The sequence below is a fragment of the Monodon monoceros genome, unplaced genomic scaffold, assembly GCF_005190385.1.
Source record: "Monodon monoceros isolate NGI ecotype Baffin Bay Population unplaced genomic scaffold, NGI_Narwhal_1 Super_Scaffold_21, whole genome shotgun sequence".
Classification (NCBI taxonomy): Eukaryota; Metazoa; Chordata; class Mammalia; order Artiodactyla; family Monodontidae; genus Monodon; species Monodon monoceros.
In genome coordinates, this window is record NW_021703778.1 from 159,308,080 (window position 1) to 159,330,249 (window position 22,170).

At 37.8% G+C, this 22,170-nt stretch overlaps 1 protein-coding gene across 3 annotated transcripts in view; it reads right to left on the reverse strand.

The window, feature by feature from the left end:
- The window catches only part of EML5 (EMAP like 5), a 160,189-nt gene that overhangs the window by 8,541 nt on the left and 129,478 nt on the right, over window positions 1-22,170 (reverse strand). For all 3 annotated transcript variants that reach the window (XR_003795831.1, XM_029237319.1, XM_029237320.1), the window contains 3 exons: window positions 10,503-10,523; window positions 4,591-4,764; window positions 3,571-3,779 (listed from right to left, as the gene is read on the reverse strand). Coding sequence is in view for 2 of the 3 variants with exons in the window: in XM_029237319.1 (XP_029093152.1) it covers window positions 3,571-3,779; window positions 4,591-4,764; window positions 10,503-10,523 (404 nt within the window). In the remaining variant the exon portion in view is untranslated. The remainder of the gene's footprint in view (window positions 1-3,570; window positions 3,780-4,590; window positions 4,765-10,502; window positions 10,524-22,170) is intronic.

Consider the following 22,170-nt stretch of genomic DNA (forward strand, 5'->3'; position numbering starts at 1 on the left):
TAGAGTTCAAACAGCAATTCTCTATGTAAGTGTGAGCCTATGTCACTTTTTTTTTTTTTGGTAGTGAAACAAGTGTTTATTAGGAGGAAAAAGGGTACGTGTGGAGAGACACATGGGTGGACTGAGAGAGAGAGTCGCGCTATGTCACCTTTTTGATACAAAGAGCATGGATGGCGGGAAAACAGTAGAGTCAAGAGTCAGAAAACCTGAACTCAAGGCTTAGCTTTGTTAGGGCCATTTCCTTTTCCAGATCTTTTGTTTATTAGCTGGAATAACTTTGGTCAAGACTTTTAACCTCTATGAGTATCAACTTTTTCAGTGTAAAATGAGGGATCTCTAAATCCCTAAGGTCTCTAAGGTCCCTTCCAATTCAAAAATGCTGTAATTCTAGTTTATATCACCTCTTTGGATTGCTTCCCTCGAGCTGCCCAAGAAATAACTTAAAGGTCATTAGTAACTGAGAGTAAAAAAAAAAGAATAGGAATAGGGAGTGAAAATAACTTTTATTAGGTTAGATAAGGTATTTTGTCATGGAAAGTAAAACTATTATCTGTAACAAAGTTGTAGTTTTTCAGAAATTGTATATGAAAATTAATATTTGCCATGATTTCTTAAAATCAAAACAGCAAAAGTTACTGCATTTCTGCAATGAATCCAAACTAAGATAAACGTGTTAAGGCACCGAAAGCTTAAGAATGACTGAGGTGCCTGAGAACTGCAGTCCTGATGCAGTTCATTTATGCAAAAGCTGGAGAAAGCAAATCCTGCGTTATGTGCTAGTTTTGTCTCATTTTAGCTTCACTTTTAGAGTAACTTATATAAGATCCTTCACCAAAAACAATATGGAAAGAACCAATAAGAAAATAAGATTTTGGATTGTATCAAAAACAGATTTTCTTGAATCTTTCTGAGAATACTAGTTTGTAGGCTTAATTTCCCTACAATTTAATATTACTTCAAATTCCTCAGCATTTATACTTAATCTCTATATCTTTTATTTGGAAAACAATGATTATATTGGGTTGGCCAAAAAGTGCCTTTGGCTTTTAAGTAAAAATAAAAGACACATTTTTCATTTTCACCAAGAACTTTACTGAACAACATATTCACCTTTTTGTTCCACCACCTTCTGCCATTTTTCAGGCAACTTCATAATTCCATCTTCCCAAAATTTTTTATCTTTTTGAGCAAAGAACTGTTCCAGGTGCCTTTTACAGTCTTCCAGGGAATTGAAATTTTTCCATTAAGAGAATTTTGCAAATACCTAAATAAATGGAAATCCGAAGGTGCAATGTCTGGTGAATACGGCAGATCAATCAGAACTTCCCAGCCACGCTGTAACAGTTTTTGCCTGGTCATCAAAGAAACATGTGGTCTTGTGTTATCCTGATGGAAGATTATGTGTTTTCTATTGACTAAGTCTGGATGCTTTTTGTCGAGTGCTGCTTTCAGTTGGTCTAATTGGGAGCAGTACTTGTTGGAATTAATCATTTGGTTTTCCGGAAGGAGCTCATAATAGAGGACTCCCAATCCCACCATATACACAACATAACCTTCTTTGGATGAAGACCGGCCTTTGGTGTAGTTGGTGGTGGTTCATTTCGCTTGCCCCACGATCTCTTCCATTCCACATTATTGTACAATATCCACTTTTCATAGCCCATCACAATTTATTTAAAAAATGGAACACTGTCATTATGTTTAAGTAGAGAATTGCATGCAGAAGTACGGTCAAGGTTTTTTTTCGCTTAACTTATGTGGAAGCCAAATATCAAAGCGATTCAAGCTGGTGCAAATGATTTTCAACGCTTGATTTGGATATTTTGAGTATGTCGGCTGTCTTCCTCGTGGTATAACGTTGATTGTTCTCAATTAATGTCTTGATTTGATCACTATCAACTTCAACTGGTCTACCCGACCATGGAGCACTGTCCAGCGAGAAATCTCCAGCACAAAACTTCACAAACCACTTTTGACACGTTCAATCAGTCACAGCACCTTCTCCATACACTGCACAAATCTTTTTTTTGCATTTCAGTTGCATTTTTACCTTTCTTGAAATAATAAAGCATAATAGGCCAAAAATGTGGCTTTTTTTCTTCCATCTTCAATATTAAAATGGCTACACAAAAATTCACCAATTTTGATAAGTCTTTTTTTAAATGCACGCCGATATGACAGCTGTCACATACAATCTAACAAAATTGTTTCTAATGACGTTAAAGACATCTAAGTGCTAACAGAGCCATCTTACAGAAAAAACTGAACGAACCTTTTGGCCAACTCAATACTTGTCACATAGGAGCATCTTTAATTCACGCCTTATCTGCGACTGGAATGCAAAAACTAATATTTTACTTTGCCTGCTCTTTTCATAGCCCCTAGCATAAAGGATGCTCAAAAAGGCTTAAACTGAACATCAACCCATTTTGTTATATAACAAAACATTTGCACTGATTGCACTGTTGCTTCAAACATAAAAAGTCAATTATGACTAATATTCTTTTTTTTTATGAAAATATTGAGAAGGTTTTTATTTAGGCAAAAGAAAAATGAACGTGCAATAGTATCACTCTTTTACTTATAATTTCTAAAGGCTCCTCACATATGACTAACAGCCTAATCTTCAAGTTTATTTTCTATTGGGAATGGGCAATTGACTAAATAAGGAATTTTATACACAAAGATTAGTTAACATACATGGGCATATTAAATGTCAAACACTTGAATGCGTAAGCTTTTCTTCTGGAAAGAATTACTGGTCTTGTATTAAGAATCTCCACAATATTTAACTGAAGTTTGACATGGCACAACCAGCACTTTCAATGGTCTCAAAAATATAAGTGTTCTTTAAGAATCTAGAATTATAATTTTCTTCCTTCGGGTATTACATACCCACATAAACACTTTAGTAAGAAAACCGACTTAGTTTTTTGATGCACCAAAGGATTTAAAAAGCCTGGCCAGGGCAAGGTATTAAAGGAAAGAGATGTGTCTTGTAAACCACAAGCCCAGGTGGAATGGGGGAGGGGAGGGGAGGAAATGGCTCTTGAACACTCTTTCTAGTAAACTAGACCAGGAACTGAGCTCGCCTTCTTCCCTTTAATGAGAGACACTGGCCAAGAGCACTTCCAACTACATAATAAGCAGTGAGTTAAGATGATAGGAAGCAAAGGAAATCCTAAACCAAGTACCACCTTAAATACTAGAAAAATCACGTTTCATGATTTATCTTTCTCCTATTCTGACAAATTATTACTAGGACCTAGGAGATTCAGGGTGACAGTTATAAAATTAATGAAGGCTTTTGAGAATGGCAGTGGCCCAAGGACTCAGATGTTTTATAATCCTTCTCCCTCGTTAACTCTCTTTCCCAGTCCCTGATTTCTGAAAGTATCAGAATTTGAAAGCTGAAATATATGCATGACCAGGACATATGTAAGGATTAGGGGACTAGAGTGCCATATAAACAACATTCATGTGGTTCATCTATCTAAGGCAAGAAAATTGAAACTCGTCCAATTTGGGTAATTCACAGTTACACTACCACATGCATTTTAAGAGACATACTGCACCAAATGCAACAGCAAGCATGGTCTGCATCCGGGCATCTTGCAGTGTGCTCAGTAGCCCTTTTTTGCTAAGAAGAGCTCTTCCTGCCAACGTCCAGAACTTAACATGCTTTACTCCCACAGAGACAAACTGGGAATCTGAATCTGGTCGGAATTCTGCCACAAAAATACGTTGGTTGTGACCAGCTCTGCTGGCAACTTTGGCACCTGATAAAAAAGATACAACAAAATTTTCTAGGTTAGTATAAGAACTAAGCTAATTTTTACAGGATCAAACAGTTATTGAAAATATATAGTTCAAAAAATAAATGCTTATAAAAAGAGAGAGCAGGGAATTCCCTGGCGGTCCAGTGGTTAGACTCAGCGCTTTCACTGCTGAGGGCCCCCTGATCGGGGAACTAAGATTCCACAACTTGCGCTGGCACGGCCCCCCAAAAAAGGGAGAGGGCATGTCCCTTGCACTGCTACCTAGCAATCACATGACATACAATTAATAGTGTAGAGGGTCATTTTTACATATTTTTGCAAGTGATGTGTGATTTATGGAAAGCTTTATTATAATTTAAGGGGCATTTTAGAAACCATATCTTATTTTTTTCTGTGTAGCTCTATGAATTTCACTTTTTTATAATGGCTATGTAACTGAAAAGTTTTGTCCGAAATGTGTTAAAGTAATATTACCCTATTGCCCTTCCATTATCACTTAACAATATAATTCATCGCATTCTTGAGTAAGATCCTCTATAACCAAATAATAATTAGCAAGACACTTACATGCATAGTTTCTTACTGAAAGAACAGTGAATCATTTATAATATTAATAACTTTCATTAGTTTATACTTTGTTTACAATTTTACTGGGTTTTGAAAGTAGAACATACCTACAACTGTGTATGGGTATTGAGTAGGGCTTAATAGTGAATAATGGTTTCAATCACCAAGTTAACACAAATATGAAATAGAAAATTCCTATCACCCCATTTTTATTTTTTAAAATTACGAAGAAAAAAATTCCTACCTTCCTGCCATCTCCAAATGGTAATTGTATGTTCTGGGTCTAGCCCCACAGATAGCAAGAGTTTTCCAGTAGCACTGAAACTAACTGAACACACTCCCTTTGAATGGTAGCATCTTAGTATAGATAAAGTCTGCTTGTTCACTGCATCCCAGATGTGGATAGAAGGAGCTGTAGCTAAACAAAGATAAAATCCCAAAGTTGTAATACACCTATTACAAATGTTTCCATTTCTAAGACTGATGCATACTCATCTCTGAAACGCAAGAAAAATATGTACCAAAGAAAGACTGTACTTAATAAAAAATAGCTCAAAACTAAGACTGAATTAAAAAGAAAGAAAAGGGAAGAGAAAGGAAAGGAAGGGAGAAAAATACAGACTACTTCCTCAGGCTATAGTCCAAATTGCACTTTTGAGAAAATAGCATTTAGACAAGCAAATTAGGTAATCACAACTTTAAACAACTTTTCAAAAAATAATGTATGTTTTAGATACACGTTAAATCTTTATATAATTATGTGGAGAAATATAAAAACATTATACACTTATGAAATACCAGGATATATTTGTTACCTATGTTATATGAAGGAGAGATAGAAAGTGAATACAAATTGAGAAAAGCAGTAGGTAGGAAACCACGTGAATAGATCACAAAGGAAATCTTCAACTGCATAGGCATATATCTGGTAAAAAACTAAGTTCATATCACTTTATAAGACAGTAGTTTTGTTTTTTTTAAACAGGATTTCATGAAAGAAATTAAACTGCTAATGTTTTAAAAAAATTATATTTGTTGTTTTTTTTCTTTTTTAGATTTTTAAATTTATCTTGTCCAGCCTTTTTCTACAGCTTAAAAAGTCTTCCCAGTTCTCTGTATTTCCTAGGTTAAAAAACCATAGCTTTGGACTGTCCTTTTTTCAAGAACTGCACCCTATAAAAAGGAATAGGTAAGTCAATTCAGCAGCTAATTCAGTCTCAGAACATAAGTACTTTTAGTAAAATAATCAAAATATGGAAGTGCATTTGCTTCAAATTATAAATTTTATTATAAATTTAATCTCTCCAATGATGGACTCCGCACTTAGCACGAATCCACACTCCTCTCCATGATCGGCAAAGCCCTACGTGACTGACTCCTGCCCCTCTCTAGGTTCATCTCAGAGGCCTTACTGCGGTCACACGGACCTTCCTGTTCCTTGATTCAGCTTTAGGGCCTCCCCAGGAGGGAGTTAACAGATGCAGGACTGAGGTTACTATCACTAGAATGGCCTGCTTGCTAGTGTGTGAGAACTTGACTTTTGAAATGTTCCCTATGTTGATAAGGTTAGTTTGTCCACGGGGGGCACTGAATACCTGCTTTCTTCTGGGACTATGGTATTTTAGTAGTTGTGGCTTTGTGTCTATGTGACCAGCCCCCAGTAAAAACCTTGGTCTCAGAGTCCTCAGTGGGTTTCCCTGGGCAGAAACACTGCACCTGCATTGATATATCTGGCTGCTGGTAGAAGAAGCAGGTTCTGTGTGACCCCTGGAAGAGTGTGTTTTGTTTTTTGTTTTTTTGCGGTATGCGGGCCTCTCACTGTTGTGGCCTCTCCCGTTGCCAAGCACAGGCTCCGGACTCGCAGGCTCAGCGGCCATGGCTCACGGGCCCAGCCGCTCTGCGGCATGTGGGATCTTCCCGGACCGGGGCACAAACCCGTGTCCCCTGCATCGGCAGGCGGACTCTCAACCACTGTGCCACCAGGGAAGCCCTGGAGGAGTGTTTCGGAAGAGACATAGAAAGCCTGTGCCTCTATCCTCTAGGCTCCACCTGATGTGTCTTTTTCCCTTGCTGATCATTGTAATAAGCTACTGCACCGTAACTATCTCTGGGTCCTGTGATTCCTTCTAGTGAATCATTGAATGTGTGGGTGGTCGTAGGATTCCCAAACCAGGCCTCAGCCTAGAGCCCCCAGGTCACCCTTCAGGTATCACTGTTTTGTATCATTCTTGGCCTAGCTAAATGTTACCACCTCTGAAAAAACACTCTGTTTTGTGGCCATCACCCTATTTGTTGTTTTTATCACATTTATCACCATCTTAGATCATGTTATTTAGGAAGAAAAGTACTTATTTATTGCCTGTCTCCCTCTAAAGCAGAAGTCGGCAAACTTTCACTGTAAAGGGTCAGATAAGAGACAAAATTGAAGGTATTATGCAGGTACTTGTGTAATAAAACAAATTTTCACAAAATTTTTATTGATGAAATTCCTTGAGTAAAATTTTTTATAATATAGATCTACTAATGAGAATGAAATTTTTTGGGGGGGATAATTCACTTAAGTAGGGTTCAAAATCAGAGTTCTTTATTTTTTAAAAAAAAATTACAAATGTTCATCTGATAATGATCTATAATAATTTTCAACTTTGAAAATGTCTCACACAGATAGGTACTGTCAAATATGAATATCATCCAAAAGCATATGATTTTTTTTTTTTTTTGTGGTACGCAGGCCTCTCACTGTTGTGGCCTCTCCCATTGCGGAGCACAGGCTCTGGAAGCGCAGGCTCAGTGGCCATGGCTCACCGGCCCAGCCGCTCCACGGCATGTGGGATCTTCCCGGACCGGGGCACGAACCCGTGTCCCCTGCATCGGCAGGCAGACTCTCAACCACTGTGCCACCAGGGAAGCCCCAAAAGCATATGATTTTAATTGAGCATATTAATCACTTGGAAGGCATTCAGAAAATTCTATTAGAGTCTTATCTTGATATTTGCATTTTAGCATGTATTACATTGCAGAATAATAACTTTAAATTGAAGGTTAGGTGGAAGTTCCTCAATTGTACAGTTAAACAGATTTTTTAAATATGGAAATTTTCTCTACGCTTGTATCAAGATCTAAAAAATGCTGCTGGAACTGTAACTTGAGCCCAGAAAATACATTTGCTGCAAATTTGTGTGGGAATGGGAATCTCAGTTCTCATCTTAATTTTTGACAGTATGAGAAGTATATAGTGAAGTTTGGTGTTACTTGTGATTCAAAGATTAGTTGCCATCAAATGACTTTCCTGCAGTATAAGTTTCACATATAAGCACTGTAACTGAAATTTCAGGTTGTAATTGTAATTCCCCTGTTATTTCAGGTTGAATCATTAAGAAACATTATCAAGTATGCAGCAAAAACTAATTTCCAAAGCCACTGAGTTTTCCATAACAGAGACTGAGGGCAGTTCTTCTCACTCAGAAAAATTTCAGTCCTGGCTCTGAGCTACAGAAATTGCCAAAAAAACAAAAAAACAGAAAAACCCAAAATGTTACCACTGCTAAACCACTGAACTGCTGTGGGGATAGGGCAAGTCAGGACTTTCACCTTCTATTTCTAACATAAATTAACAGAACTGATGATGGTTAAGTCTATGAGAGCAAACAAAATTAACTGTTGACTCTAAATAACAAAATATTGAAGTTCAATTACACATGATAGATTGAAATATTTTCCACAAACCACCTGCTGACAAATAACACAATGAATAGCCATAAATGCCTTAAATGATTATAGAGGCAAACTTCAGTCACTTAAAAGTCTGCACTGATTCCTCAAATAAACAACTGGCAACATTTGTCAACCCATCAAGAGCCAAGGGAAACCATTAAAAATCATCTGCCTTCTTTGGTTCTGTCTTTAGTGACTACTGATGTTGTTCCCAATGTCCTCAGTTCTTTTAGCAATGGTTTTTGCCAAAAAGCTAAGAGTCTTAAGTTTATTTTCTCTGGACACTTGTTCGTTGTAATCAAACATGATTTAATTAACTCACAGTAATAAACAGCTTTTCTTGATTAGCTAACAAATGAGTCATTCAGAAACTTACTTAGGTTGTAGCCACATTTTATTATTTTTTTGGAAGAAATTCTGTTGTGATGAGATATTGTCTTAAAGTTTCTAATTTTTCTGATTTTTGCTTTCCTGTGAACTGGGAATACTGTGATAAAGTTTAGTGTGAAAATGTTGACATATATTGTATTCTTTCAGCACAGCTATAGTATCATTGCATAATAAACACAATGTTTTACCAACTAATTTCATAACAACATAATCCACACTTCACTGTGCCTTTTGAGTTTGACATTCGAAGTCTATTTTCCTTTCCTCTTTCTTGTTTTGACATGATAGATATACCCTGGTTAAAAACCAAAAAAATGGCAGCAATGTGGATGGACCTAGAGAGTAGCATATTTAGTGAAGTAAGTCAGACAGAGAAAGACAAATATGGTATGACATGACCTATATGTAGAATCTAAAAAATACAAACAAATGTATATGTAAAACAGAAACAGATTCACAGACATAGAAAACAAACCAGTGGTTACCTAAGGAGACAGGAAAGAGGGGAGGGGCAAATTAGGGGTATGAGATTAAGAGATGCAAACTGCTTTGTATAAAATAGGTAAGGATATATTGTATAGCACAGGGTAATTATAGCCATTATCTTGTAATAACTTTTAGTGGAGTATAAGCTGTAAAAAAATGAATCACAATGTTGTACACCTGAAACTAAGATGTACATCAACTATACTTCAATAACAAAAAAATGTTGTGGAATAGCAATACACGTAGCACTCAAAACCTGTCAGGTTTTAAAAGAGAATCACTGCAATTTGTACTGTGCTAAGCAGCAGTGGAAAGCAATGAGAGTGTTGTAAACAGTCTCTGTTGCAACTATTCAACGCTGCCATTAAAGCACAAAAGCTGCCATAGACGATATGTAACTGAATGAGCATGGCTGTGTCCAATAAAACTTTATGGATACTGAAATCTGAATTTCATATACTTTTCATGTTCTGTGAAATTTTATTCTTCCCGTGTTATTTTCCAACTACTTAAATTAATAAAAACTATACTCGATCATGGGCTGTACAAAAACACGTGCTGGACCAGATTTGGGCCAAGGGCTGTAGTTTGCTAACCCCTGCTCTTGAGTGTAGACCAAGAGAGCAAGGACCTTGCCTGTTGTGTTGAATAAATTTGTAGTTAAATAGTCAAATCACAAAATCATGCTTTACCCTGGAGGAGGGGAGGGAAATGGATACAAATCACATAAATTGGTATAAATCAAATAAATGTTTTCTTATCAAACTGCTAATTCTTACTATATTATGTAAACTGAAATACAGTTGAAAAAGCCTAGTTATTATAATATCTAAAAACAACAGGCATGCATTGTTCATCTAACAGCTTTTTAACTTCACAAAGCCACGGTCAAAATCAATAATAGGGCTTCCCTGGTGGCGCAGTGGTTGAGAGTCCGCCTGCCGATGCAGGGGACACGGGTTCGTGCCCCGGTCTGGGAGGATCCCGCATGCCGCGGAGCGGCTGGGCCCGTGAGCCATGGCCACTGAGCCTGTACGTCCGGAGCCTGTGCTCCGCAACGGGAGAGGCCACAACAGTGAGAGGCCCGCGTACCGCAAAAAAAAAAAAAAAAAAAAAAAAAAATCAATAATAAAAAGTTATTTTCAAATCTTTAAATGCTCTGTTGATCTAGTATGTGCAATAATTAAGATGGTTACATAAAAATAATAAATTTTTAAAAATTTTATTTCTAGGCAATACAATTTATTGATTCATATTTAAGATCAAGTTTTAGCCCCACCTTTATTCTTACCAGCTATGTGATATTGGCGAGTTAATATCTACTATGAAGAATTCTTGTGATGACTTACAACAATGCTGGGCACACTAAGAAGGTCAAAATATATTACCTTTTTTTTAAAAAAAAACTTATTATTGCAGATAGGGCTCAGCATCATGACATTAAAATGCTGTATTCTTAATTTAAAAGAAATCCAAAATAGGTTCAAGTATCTTATTACTCTATAAAAATTTGGGCTATCATTACTTAACAATATGACTAAAATAGAAAATGATTAATTTCCTTACCTGACATGTCTGCTGAATCACCTATAATGGAAATATAGCAGAATAATAATTATCCATAAATACTATAAGCAAAATTTGTAAAAACTCAATTATCATAAAATGATAATTTTAAGTAAATTAAATAATTGTTATATAAAAATTAATTTTATTATGGAAAATTGAGTACACTGTAAGTAAAGCCACTAATTTCAATTATATATGCATATTAACATTCTATGCATATGACCTTTCAATCTTTGGATCAATATTTTCTTTATATATAGTGAGTCACATGAAATTTTAAACATAACAACTTAAAATAATATTGATATGGTTTAAAACTGATATGACTTTATTTTGGTTTAAAAAATGCCCTGTTAACAGATCCTTTGGGCTTTAGAATTAGATCTAAACCTTCTGAGAGAAATGATGGCAAAAGTTAGCATGTAACTCAAGAAAAAAAAAAAAGCTCTTAATTCAGGCCACAAATTAACCCCTTTCTTATTTTTTTTAATTAAACATTTTCTGTATGAGTAAAAGATTACCAAAAAAGAAAACACGAAACTCATTATATTTGCAGTGGAAATATTTATTAACCACAATTTTAGAAGCAACAGTCTATTGCAAGAAAGCAAGCAGAAAAATTTAGCAATCTTTTCAAAACAGATGATTGTTCTGTGCTTTGGTAGAGCTTTACATCCCTATGAAATAATTATTTCAATGACATATGTAGACCTATCGTATCCTGACCTGGAATATGAGAGAAAAGGTAATGAAGTACTTGACTCTGCTGAACAGACCAGTCAGGATATACCACTCTTAGTTTTGAACATGCTCTGATAACAACCAAATGATGAGAGGACTTGAAACTATGTCACATGAAGAATGGTTTAAAGACTGAGGGTGTTTGGTTTTGGCGATCAGGCTTATCCCAGAATATCTGCAGGGCCTGGGACAATTAAGAGTACAGATAAAGATCTAAACATCACAGGTCTAAATGTTCTGGGTGCCCCAAAATGAGGACCAGTGAATTGCAATGAAAGAAAAACAAATTTTGGTTCTATATGAAGAAGCACTTTATAACAGAGCTTCCTGGGCTTCCCTCGTGGTGCAGTGGTTAAGAATCTGCCTGCCAATGCAGGGGACATGGGTTCGAACCGTGGTCTGGGAATATCCTACATGCCATGGAAAAACTAAGCCCGTGTGTCACAACTACTGAGCCTGCACTCTAGAGCCCACAAGCCACAACTACTGAGTCCATGTGCCACAACTACTGAAGCACGCATGCTTAGAACCCGCACACTGCAATGAAGAGCAGCCCCTGCTCGCCACTCGAGAAAGTGGCACAACTCGAGAAAGCCTGCGTGCAGCAACAAAGACCCAACACAGCCAAAAATAAATAAATAAAATAAATAAGTTTATTAAAAAAAACAAACAAACAGAGCTTCCTAAGGAGAGGTTAGGTTACTCTGTTAGGCATCAAGTGATAATGGGGTTCAAGCACGTGTAGGAGGATCCTTAATCAAATATGTAAAAAAGGAAATTCAAACATCTAATGATGGACAGTTAATGATGGATAAAATGATATATTTGGCTCTGAGATTCCAAGAAAAAAGAGAAGTTTGAATGTAACTGGCTAAAATACCACAAAAGCAAATATTTCAGTTCCTCTATGATTTATATGACTTTTTAACAAAGAGAACCATATACATTTTAGAAAGTGTTTTCGTGCTTTGTGGGTTTTAAACAAGCCTGGCATGCAAAGTACCTACTGATTCAATTTTCTTTAGGTTCAGAAGAGAAAAAGTCTCTTACTCTTTGATCTTCTCTTGAGTCTTTCTTACACTTAATTAGGCATCAGTAAAGAATTTTATGTCTTGTGGAATGGTACAAGTAGGGCAAGGCACAGAACTACATACATGATCTAAAATCCATCTCTGTACTGGCTGAACTTTGACTTGGAAGGAGAAAGGGGGGGAGATAATTAGCCATTCCACATTCTCTATAGTGTTGCCTTTCAACAAAAGGGAAAGAATACAAATATCAAATCATGCATTTGAAACGAACATAATATTTTATGTCAATTATATCTCAATTTTAAAAAGGGAAAGAAGTAGAGGTCAAATTCCATGAAAGATTAATTTGTGACATTTCTTAATCAAAAGAGAAAACTATAGCCCTAATATGTTAAACAAAGTTGCTTTTTTTTTTTTTTTTTTTTTTGCGGTACGCGGGCCTCTCACCGCTGCGGCCTCTCCCGCTGCAGAGCACAGGCTCCGGACACGCAGGCTCAGCGGCCATGGCTCACGGGCCCAGCCGCTCCGCGGCATGTGGGATCTTCCCAGACCGGGGCACGAACCCGCGTCCCCTGCATGGGCAGGCGGACTCCCAACCACTGCACCACCAGGGAAGCCCCCAAAGTTGCTTTTTTAAAGGGAGAAAAGGGGCAAGAAAAGGAGAAGGAGCAAAGCTGGAATGGAAGAACCATGCCTTCTAGGATTCCATTCATAGAATGTAAATTCCACTAACATAGAGATTTTGTCTTTTTTTGTAAGCTGCTTATACCCCGAGCACCAAGAACAATACCTTGCATGTGGCAGATACTCAGTAAATTTGTTGAATAAATGAACTTAATAAAAATTAACTGATCAATAACTATATGCTAAGAAGCACTAAACATGATGCTTTCATGACCAAAATAGTAACTTGGTCTCTTATTCCTCATGCAAAGTGAAAAGAAGACTTCAATTTCAAAAACTTAGTGTGAAAATGGGCTAGATCTACGTATTTATATTCAAAGATTAGAAAGGCTGGATCAACAGGCAGAATAGAAGGACGTGGAGCTCACCTTCTCCTACAAATACATCAGAACTACATCTACATGTGGAACCCTTCTCACAGAATACCTGCTGAACACCAGCAGATCTCATAAAACCAAAGTTGCAAGAAAGATCACCACGTAACCAGGTAGGATGAAAGAAAAAAAAAAAAAAAAAGAAGAATCAGGACAGGACCTGTGCCCTGGCAGAGAGCTATGAAAGAGGAAAGATTCCCTCACCCTGGGAAGTCTCTTCACTGGTGGTGAGATCAGCTGGGACAGAAAGGGAGCTTCAGAGGCTCAGAGAAGAGTAGAGCAGCCGGTTTACAGCAGGCGGAACAGATAGAGACCAATACAGAGGGTCCTGGCCACCTCCCTGCCCTCCCCAGCCTGAGATGTGCATCTGCTGGTGTGTGCGGGGGTGCTGGGCACTGAAACTTGGGTTTCAGAGGACAGATCTGGAGAGAGGACTGGGGTTGGTTGTGTGGAAACAGCCTGAAGGGGCTGAAGTGTGGTCCAAGCCACAATCAGGGGTGTGCGCAGGAAGGAGCTTGGGTCTGCCACTGAAGTCCCATTGTTAATGCTCGAGGGGAGGGGCAGGGCCCCTGCCATAGCAGCCTCCCATTCTTGGAGTGCTCATGGTGGTGCAGCTCTGCCTCTTTGAGGTCTGGGAGAGTGTAAGCACCAGAGGATTGTCCATACTTGGAGGCAGGGCTGAAATCCAAACCGATCCCCAGGGGCCGTGTGACTTTGGAAGCAGGGCTGAAATCTGAGTGTCCCAGAGGTTGTGGGATCTGTGAATTTAGGCACTTTGTAAACTCAGTGCCCGTGGGACATCCGAGCAGATTACTGGTGATCTTGTGGATGGGGCGGGTCCAGCGATAGTGGCTGGGGGCTTTTCCAAAGTCTGGGCTGACTCAGTAGCTCTACGATGGGTCCAGGTGCAAGACTTTGGCAGTCCCGGTACCTGACCTCAGCAGTTCTGCACCAAGGGATCTGCGCTAGTGGCTTTGTGAGCACAGCACCTGAGGGACACCCAGGACAACTGCCTGAATTCCCACGGTTGAGGTGGGGCCGAGGGCAGTGCCAAAACAGTGTACTTTGTGAATCCACACAACGGGTGACAGGCAACATCACAGAGCGCACTTCCTGGTGGACAGCTCCTACAAAGCAATACTCAGTGGCTCCTCTCCCTGCTCCAGCCCTGCCTACCTCACACCGCAGTTCAGAAATGGATCTGGGGGTGTCTACTCCAACAAGTGGGAAACAGACCTTGCCCCCAACAGGGCTGTGACAAGCACAGACCAAAGAGGAGGGCCCATTCAACATCCAGTGCAGGCTCTGGTCACCACAACAACAATTACACCCCCTATCAAGGGGATAATGGTCAACACACACTGAGGAAAGATGTGGCAGGTATCCATACTAAAAACAACCCTCGCACTAAAAATATTAGACTCATGGAGCATACACAGGGACACTTCCACATAAAAAGAGCCCTTCAGGACCACAGTAGATAACTGTTTCTCTTAAATTCATAAAGCCAGAGAAATATGAGTAAAATGAAGAAGCAGAGGAACCACTCCTGATTTAAAGATCAAGAGAATTCCCCTGAAAGAACAAAGAATGAAGCAGACCTCTCCAGTTTACTAGACCCTGAGTTCAAGAAGGAAATAATGAAAATACTGAAGGAATGAAGAAGGGCTATTGACAGAAATGCAGATTACTATAAAAAGCAATTAGAAACTATAAAGAGGAGCCGATTAAAATTAGAAAACTCATTTGCCAAGACAAAAGCTGAGCTAAAGGCAATAAATAGCAAACTGGATAATGCAGAAGAATGAATAAGTGATCTGGAAGGCAGAATAATGGAAATCATCCAATCAGATCAGCAGACAGAAAGACAAATGAAAAAAACAATGAAAGCAATATACAAGACCTATGGGATAATATAAAGCATCCCAATCTACGCATAAGAAGGATTCCAAGAAGGAGAAGAAAAAGGGATTGAAAATATATTTGAAGAAATTATGGCTGAAAATTTTAGAAGGAAACATATATCCAGGTACAGAAAGCACAGAGGGTCCCAAACAAGATGAACCCAAACAGACCTATACCAAGACATATTATGACTAAAATGGCAAAAGTTTAAGACATAGGGAGGATTCTAAAGGCAGCAAGAGAAAATAAAGAGTAAATGACAAGGGGACACCCATAAGGCTCTCAGCTGATTTCTCCACAGAAACATTGCAGGCCAGAAGGGAGTGGCAAGATGTATTCAAAGTCCTGAAAGGGAAAAACCTGCAAAACAGGATACTCTACCCAGAAATATTATCACTTAGAATAGAAAGAGAGATAAAGAATTTCTCAGACAAGCAAAAACTAAAAGAATACAACAATACTAAACCAATCCTAAAAGAAATATTGAAAGGTCTTCTCTAAATAGAAAAGAAGCAAGAATCTACAGGAAAGAGAAAATCACAATTGGAAAGTAAATCAAATAAGCCAATAGACAGATTTTTAAAAAATCAAAAAAAAATTTGTGAAAGCAATAACTACAATGAACATCAAAAGGATAAACACAAAGATGTAAAAGATGACATCAAAATCATATAATGTGGGGGAGGAGAGTAAGAAATGTAGACTTTTTGTAGATTGTTTGTTTGTCTCAAAGTCTCTTTATTCCTTTGCTCATTCTTTATTATGAAATGCTTGAGACATGTCAAGTGGTTTTTTTTTTTCTCTGTGGCCACACTGCACAGCTTTCAGGATCTTAGTTCCCTGACCACAGATCGAACCCAGGCCCCTGGCAGTGAAAGCACTGAGTCCTAATCACTGGGCCACAAGGGAACTCCCAATTTTTTTTTTTAGAATGTGTTTGAGTCTATAGGACTACCAGTCTAAAGCAAAAAGATATAGTAATGAGTTATCATACTTGAGAAACAGTGAAAAGCAGAGTAACCACAAATCGAAAACATACAACAGATTCACAAAAACCAAAAAGAAGAGAACATAAGCATAATACAAAAGAAAATCATCAAACCACAACAAGAAAACAAAAAGAAAAAGGAACAAAGAAGAAACACAAAAACAACTGCAAAACAAGGTTTAAAATGGCAATAAATACATATCTATCAATAATTACCTTAAATGTAATGAACTAAATGCTCCAAACAAAAGACACAGAGTGGGGAGGGGATAAATTAGGAGTTTGGGATTAACATATATACACTACTATATATGAAATAGCCAACAAGGACCTATTGTATAGCACAGGGAACTATACTCAGTATTTTATAATAACCTATAAGGGAAAAGAATCTGAAAAAAATAGATATATGTGTATGTATAACTGAATCACCCTGCTGTACACCTGAAACTAACAAAACATTGTAAATCAATTATATCAATAGTTCAATTAAAAAAAAGAAAATCATATGTACTCTCAAGTACAGCTGTAAATTAATAATTATGCTCCTAAGCCTGAAAAATCTCACCCAAAGCCTTAAAACAGTGTGAAAAACATAAGAAAAGTCTCCATGATACTAAGAAAAAAAAAAAAAAAGGACACAGAATGGCAGATTGCATACAAAAAACAAGAGCCTACAATATGCTGCCTACAAGAGACCTGAAAGTGGTTTCAGGCGAAGAATACAATAAGTCCCCTATATACGAACAAGTTCTGTTCTGAGAGCATGTTCTTAAGACCAACAAAGTTAGCCTCGGTATCCAACTAACACAACTGGCTATATAGTACTGTACTGTAATAGGTTTATAATACTTTTCACACAAATAATACATAAAAAACAAACAAACAGAAAAAATAAAGAAGACTTTTTTAATCTTACAGTACAGTACCTTGAAAAGTACAGTAGTACAACAGCTGGCATACAGGGGCTGGCATTGAGTAAACAGGCAAGAAGAGTTACTGACTGGAGGAGAGAGAGGAGTTAGGAAGGAGACAGTAGAGCTGAAGGATCGTCAGCAATAGGAGATGGAGGGCAAGCTGCAATTTCACTCACACCTGACGCTGATGGAAGGCATGTTCCCATCTTTGAAAGTTCACAACGTGAAGGTTCGTATATAGGGGACTTACTGTACACATAGAGTGAAAGTGAGGGGATGGAAAAAGATATTTCATGCAAACAGAAATGACAAGAAAGTGAGGAGAGCAATATTCACGTCAGACAAAATAGACTTTAAAACAAAGGCCATAAAAAAAGATAAAGAAGGCCACTATATAATGATAAAAGAATCAATACAAGAGGAGGATATTACACTCGTTAACATATATGCACCCAATAAAGGAGCACATAAATACGTAAAACAAATACTAACAGACATAAAGGGAGAAACTGACAGGAGTACAATAATAGTAGGAGACCCCACTCACATCAATGGACAGATCTTCCAGACAGAAAATCAATAAGGCAATGGAGATCCTAAATGGCACAATAGACCAATTGGATTTAATTGATATTTTTAGGACATTACATCCAAACAGAATACACATTCTTTTCAAGTGCACATGGAACATTCTCTAGGATTGACCACATACCAGGACACAAAACAAGCCTCAACAAATCTAAGAGGACAGAAATTACTTCAAGCATCTTTTCTGACCACAACAGCATGAAACTAGAAATCAACCACAGAAAGAGAAACGAGAAAAAATGATTACATGGAGACTAAACAACATGCTACTAAAAAACCAATGGATCAATGATGAAATGAAAGAGGAAATTAAAAAATACCTTGAGACAAATGACAATGAAAACACAATCATACACAATCTATGGGATGCAGCAGAAGCAGTTCTTAGAGGGAAGTTCATAGCGATACCGGCCTTCCTCAAAAAACAAGAAAAATCTCAAATAAACAACCTAACCTACCACCTAAAAAGAATTAGAAAAAGAACAAACAAAACCTAAAGCCAACGTAAGGAAGGAAATAATAAAGGTCATGGAGGAAATAAATACAATAGAGATTTTAAAAAACAATTGAAAAAAATCAATAAAACCAAGAGCTGCTTCTTTGAAAGGGTAAGCAAAATCGACAAGCCTCTGGCCAGGCTCACCAAGAAGAAAAGAGAGAGGACCCAAATAAACAAAATAAGAAATGAAAGAGGAAAAATAACAACCAATACTGCAGAAATACAAAGAACAGTAAGAGAATACTATGAACAATTATATGCCAACAAATTGGAAAACCTAGAACAAGTTTCTGCAAACTGAAGTCCAGGACCAGATGCCTTTACTGGGGACTTTTACCAAACATGCAAAGAGCTTATACTGATCCTTCTCAATCCCTTCCAAAAGACTGAAGAGGAGAGAACACTCCCAAAGCCATTCTATGAAGCTATCATTGCCCTAATACCAAAACAAGACACAGACAATACCAAAGAGACTTGCCTGGTGGCGCAGTGGTTAAGAATCCACCTGCCAATGCAGGGGACACAGGATCGATCACTGGTCCAGGAAGATCCCACAAGCCGTGAAGCAACTAAGCCCATGTGCCACAACTACTGAGCCTGTGCTCTAGAGCCCGCAAGCCACAACTACTGAAGCCCACATGCCCTAGAACACACGTGCCACAACTACTGAGCCCACGTGCCACAACTACTGAAGCCAGCGTGACCTAAGGCCTGTGTACTGCAACTACTGAGCCTGTGTTTTGCAACTACTACAAGAGAAGCCACTGCAATGAGAAGCCCGCACACCACTACAAAGAGTAGGCCCCGCTCATTGCAACTACAGAAAGCCCGCGTGCAGCAACCAAGACCCAATGCAGCCAAAAAATAAATTAAGACATAAATTTTAAAAAAGAGACAATACCAAAAAAGAAAACTACAGGCCAATATCTTTGATGAATATAGATACAAAAATTCTCAACAAAATATTAGTAAACTGAATCCAACAACACATAAAAAAGATCACAGGCCTTGATCAACTGGATTCATCCCAGGGTCACAAGGATGGTTCAACATACACAAATCAATCAACATGATACACCATAACAAGAAAAGGAAAGGAAAGGAAAGGAAAGGAAAGGAAAGGGAAGGAAAAAGGAAAGGAAAGGAAAAAGGAAAGGAAAGGAAAGGAAAGGAAAGGAAAGGAAAGGAAAGGAAAGGAAAGGAAAAAAAGACAGAAGGGAAGGGAAGGAAAAGAACAGAACAGAACTACATGATCACCTCAATAGATGCAGAAAAAGCATTTGATAAAATGCTTTTGGATGCTTCAACATCCATTCATGATAAAAACTCTCACCAAAGTGGGTATAGAGGGAACATATCTCAACGTAATAAAAGCTATTTATGACAAACCCACAGCCAACATAATACTCAATGGTGAAAAGCTGAAAGCCTTCCTGCTAAAATCTGGAAGAAGACAAGGATGCCCACTCTCACCACTTCTATTCAACACAGTATTGGAAGTCTTAGCCACAGCAATCAGACAAGAAAAAGAAATAAAAGGTATCCAAATTGGAAGAGAAGAGGTAAAACTGTCATATGCAGATGACATAATATATATAGAAAACCCTAAAGACTCTACACAAAACTACTAGAACTGATAAATGAATTCAGCAAGGTAGCAGGATACAAGATTAACATACAGAAATCTGTTGCATTTCTTACATTAACAACGAAATATCAGAAAGGGAAAGTAAAAACACATTAAGAAAATAAATTTATTTATTTATTTATAGCTGCATTGGGTCTTCATCACTGCGCATGGGCTTTCTCTAGTTGCAGCAAGCGGGGGCTACTCTTCTTTGTGGTGCGCGGGCTTCTCACTGTGGTGGCTTCTCTTGTTGCAGAGCATGGGCTCTAGGCGTGCGGGCTCAGTAGTTGTGGCTCACAGGCTCTAGAGCACAGGCTCAGTAGTTGTACGCATGGGCTTAGTAGCTCTGCGGCATGTGGGGTCTTCCTGGACCAGGGCTTGAACCCATGTCCCCTGCATTGGCAGGTGGATTCTTAACCACTGCGCCACCAGGGAAGCTCACACATTCTCTTTTAAAATCGCATAAAAAAAAATTACTTAGGAATAAACCTGACCAAGGAGGTGAAAGACTTAATATGCTGAGAACTATAACACACTGATTAAGGAAATTGAAGATGATTTAAAGAATTGAAAGATATACCATGCCCTTGGATTGGAAGAATTAGTATCATTAAAATGGCCATACTACCCAAAGCAATCTACAGATTTAATGTGATCACTATGAAATTACCCATAACATTTTTCACAGAACTAGAACAAATAATCCTAACATTTATGTGTGACCATAAAAGACCTAGAATTGCCAAAGCAATCCTGAGGAAAAAGAACAAAGCAGGAGGCATAACCCTCCCAGACTTCAGACAATGCTACAAAGCTACAGTAATCAAAACAGCACAGTACTGGCACAAAAAAACAGACATATGGATCAATGGAACAGAACAGGGAGTGTAGAAATAAACCCACACACCTACAGTCAATTAATCTTAGACAAGGAGACAAGAATATACAATGGAGAAAAGACAGTTTCTTCAGCAAGTGGTGTTGGGAAAGCTGGGCAGCTGCATGTAAATCAATGAAGTTAGAGCACATCCTCACATTACACACAAAAATAAACTCAAAATACCTTAAAAACTTAAATATAAGACATGACACTGTAAAACTCTTAGAAGAAACCACAGGCAAAACATTCTCTGACATAAATTGTACCAATGTTTTCTTAGGTCAGTTTCCCAAGGCAGTAGAAATAAAAGCAAAAATAAACAAATGGGACCTATGCAAACTTATAAGCTTTTGCACAGCAAAGGAAACCATAAATAAAATGAAAAGACAACCTATGGACTGTGTGAAAATATCTGCAAATGATTCGACCAACAGGGCTTAACTTCCAAAATATACAAACAGCTCATACAACTGAATAACAAAAAAATGAACAACCCAATCAAAACTTGGGCAGAAGACCTAAACAGACATTTCTCCAAAGAAGACATACAGGTGGCCAACAGGCACATGAAAAGATGCTCAAATCACTAATTATCAGAGAAATGCAAATCAAGACTACAATGAGGTATCACCTGATACTGGTCAGAATGGCTATCATCAAAAAGTCTACCAATAATAAATGCTGGAGAGGATGTGGAGAAAAGGGAACCCTTCTACACTACTGGTGGGAATGTAAATTGGTGCAGCCACTATGGAAAACAGTATGGAGGTTCCTCAAGAAACTAAAAATAGAGTTGCCATATGATGCAGCAATCCCACTTCTGGGCATATATCCAGAGAAAACTCTAATTCGGAAAGATACATGCACCCCAATGTTCACAGTAGCACTATTTACAATAGCCAAGACATGGAAGCAACTTAAATGTCCATCAAGAGATGAATGAATAAAGAAGATGTGGTATATATACACAATGGAATACTACTCAGCCATAAAAAATAATGAAATAATGCCATTTGCAGCAATATGGATGGATCTACAGATTATCACACTAAGTGAAGTAAGTCAGAAACAGAAAGACAAATACCATATATCACATGTGGAATCTAAAATATGACACAAATGAACTTATTTACGAAACAGAAACAGACTCACAGACATAGAGAACAAACTGACGGCTACCAAAGGAGAAAGGGGGTGGGGGAGGGATAAATTAGGAGTTTGGGATTAGCAGATACAAACTACTATATATAAAACAGATAAAAAACAAGGTCCTACTGTATACCACAGGGAACTATATTCAATATCCTGTGATAAACCATAATGGAAAAGAACGTGAAAAAGAATACATACATTTATATATAACTCAATCACTTTGCTGTATACCAGAATCTAACACAACATTGTAAATCAACTATATATCGATAAATAAAT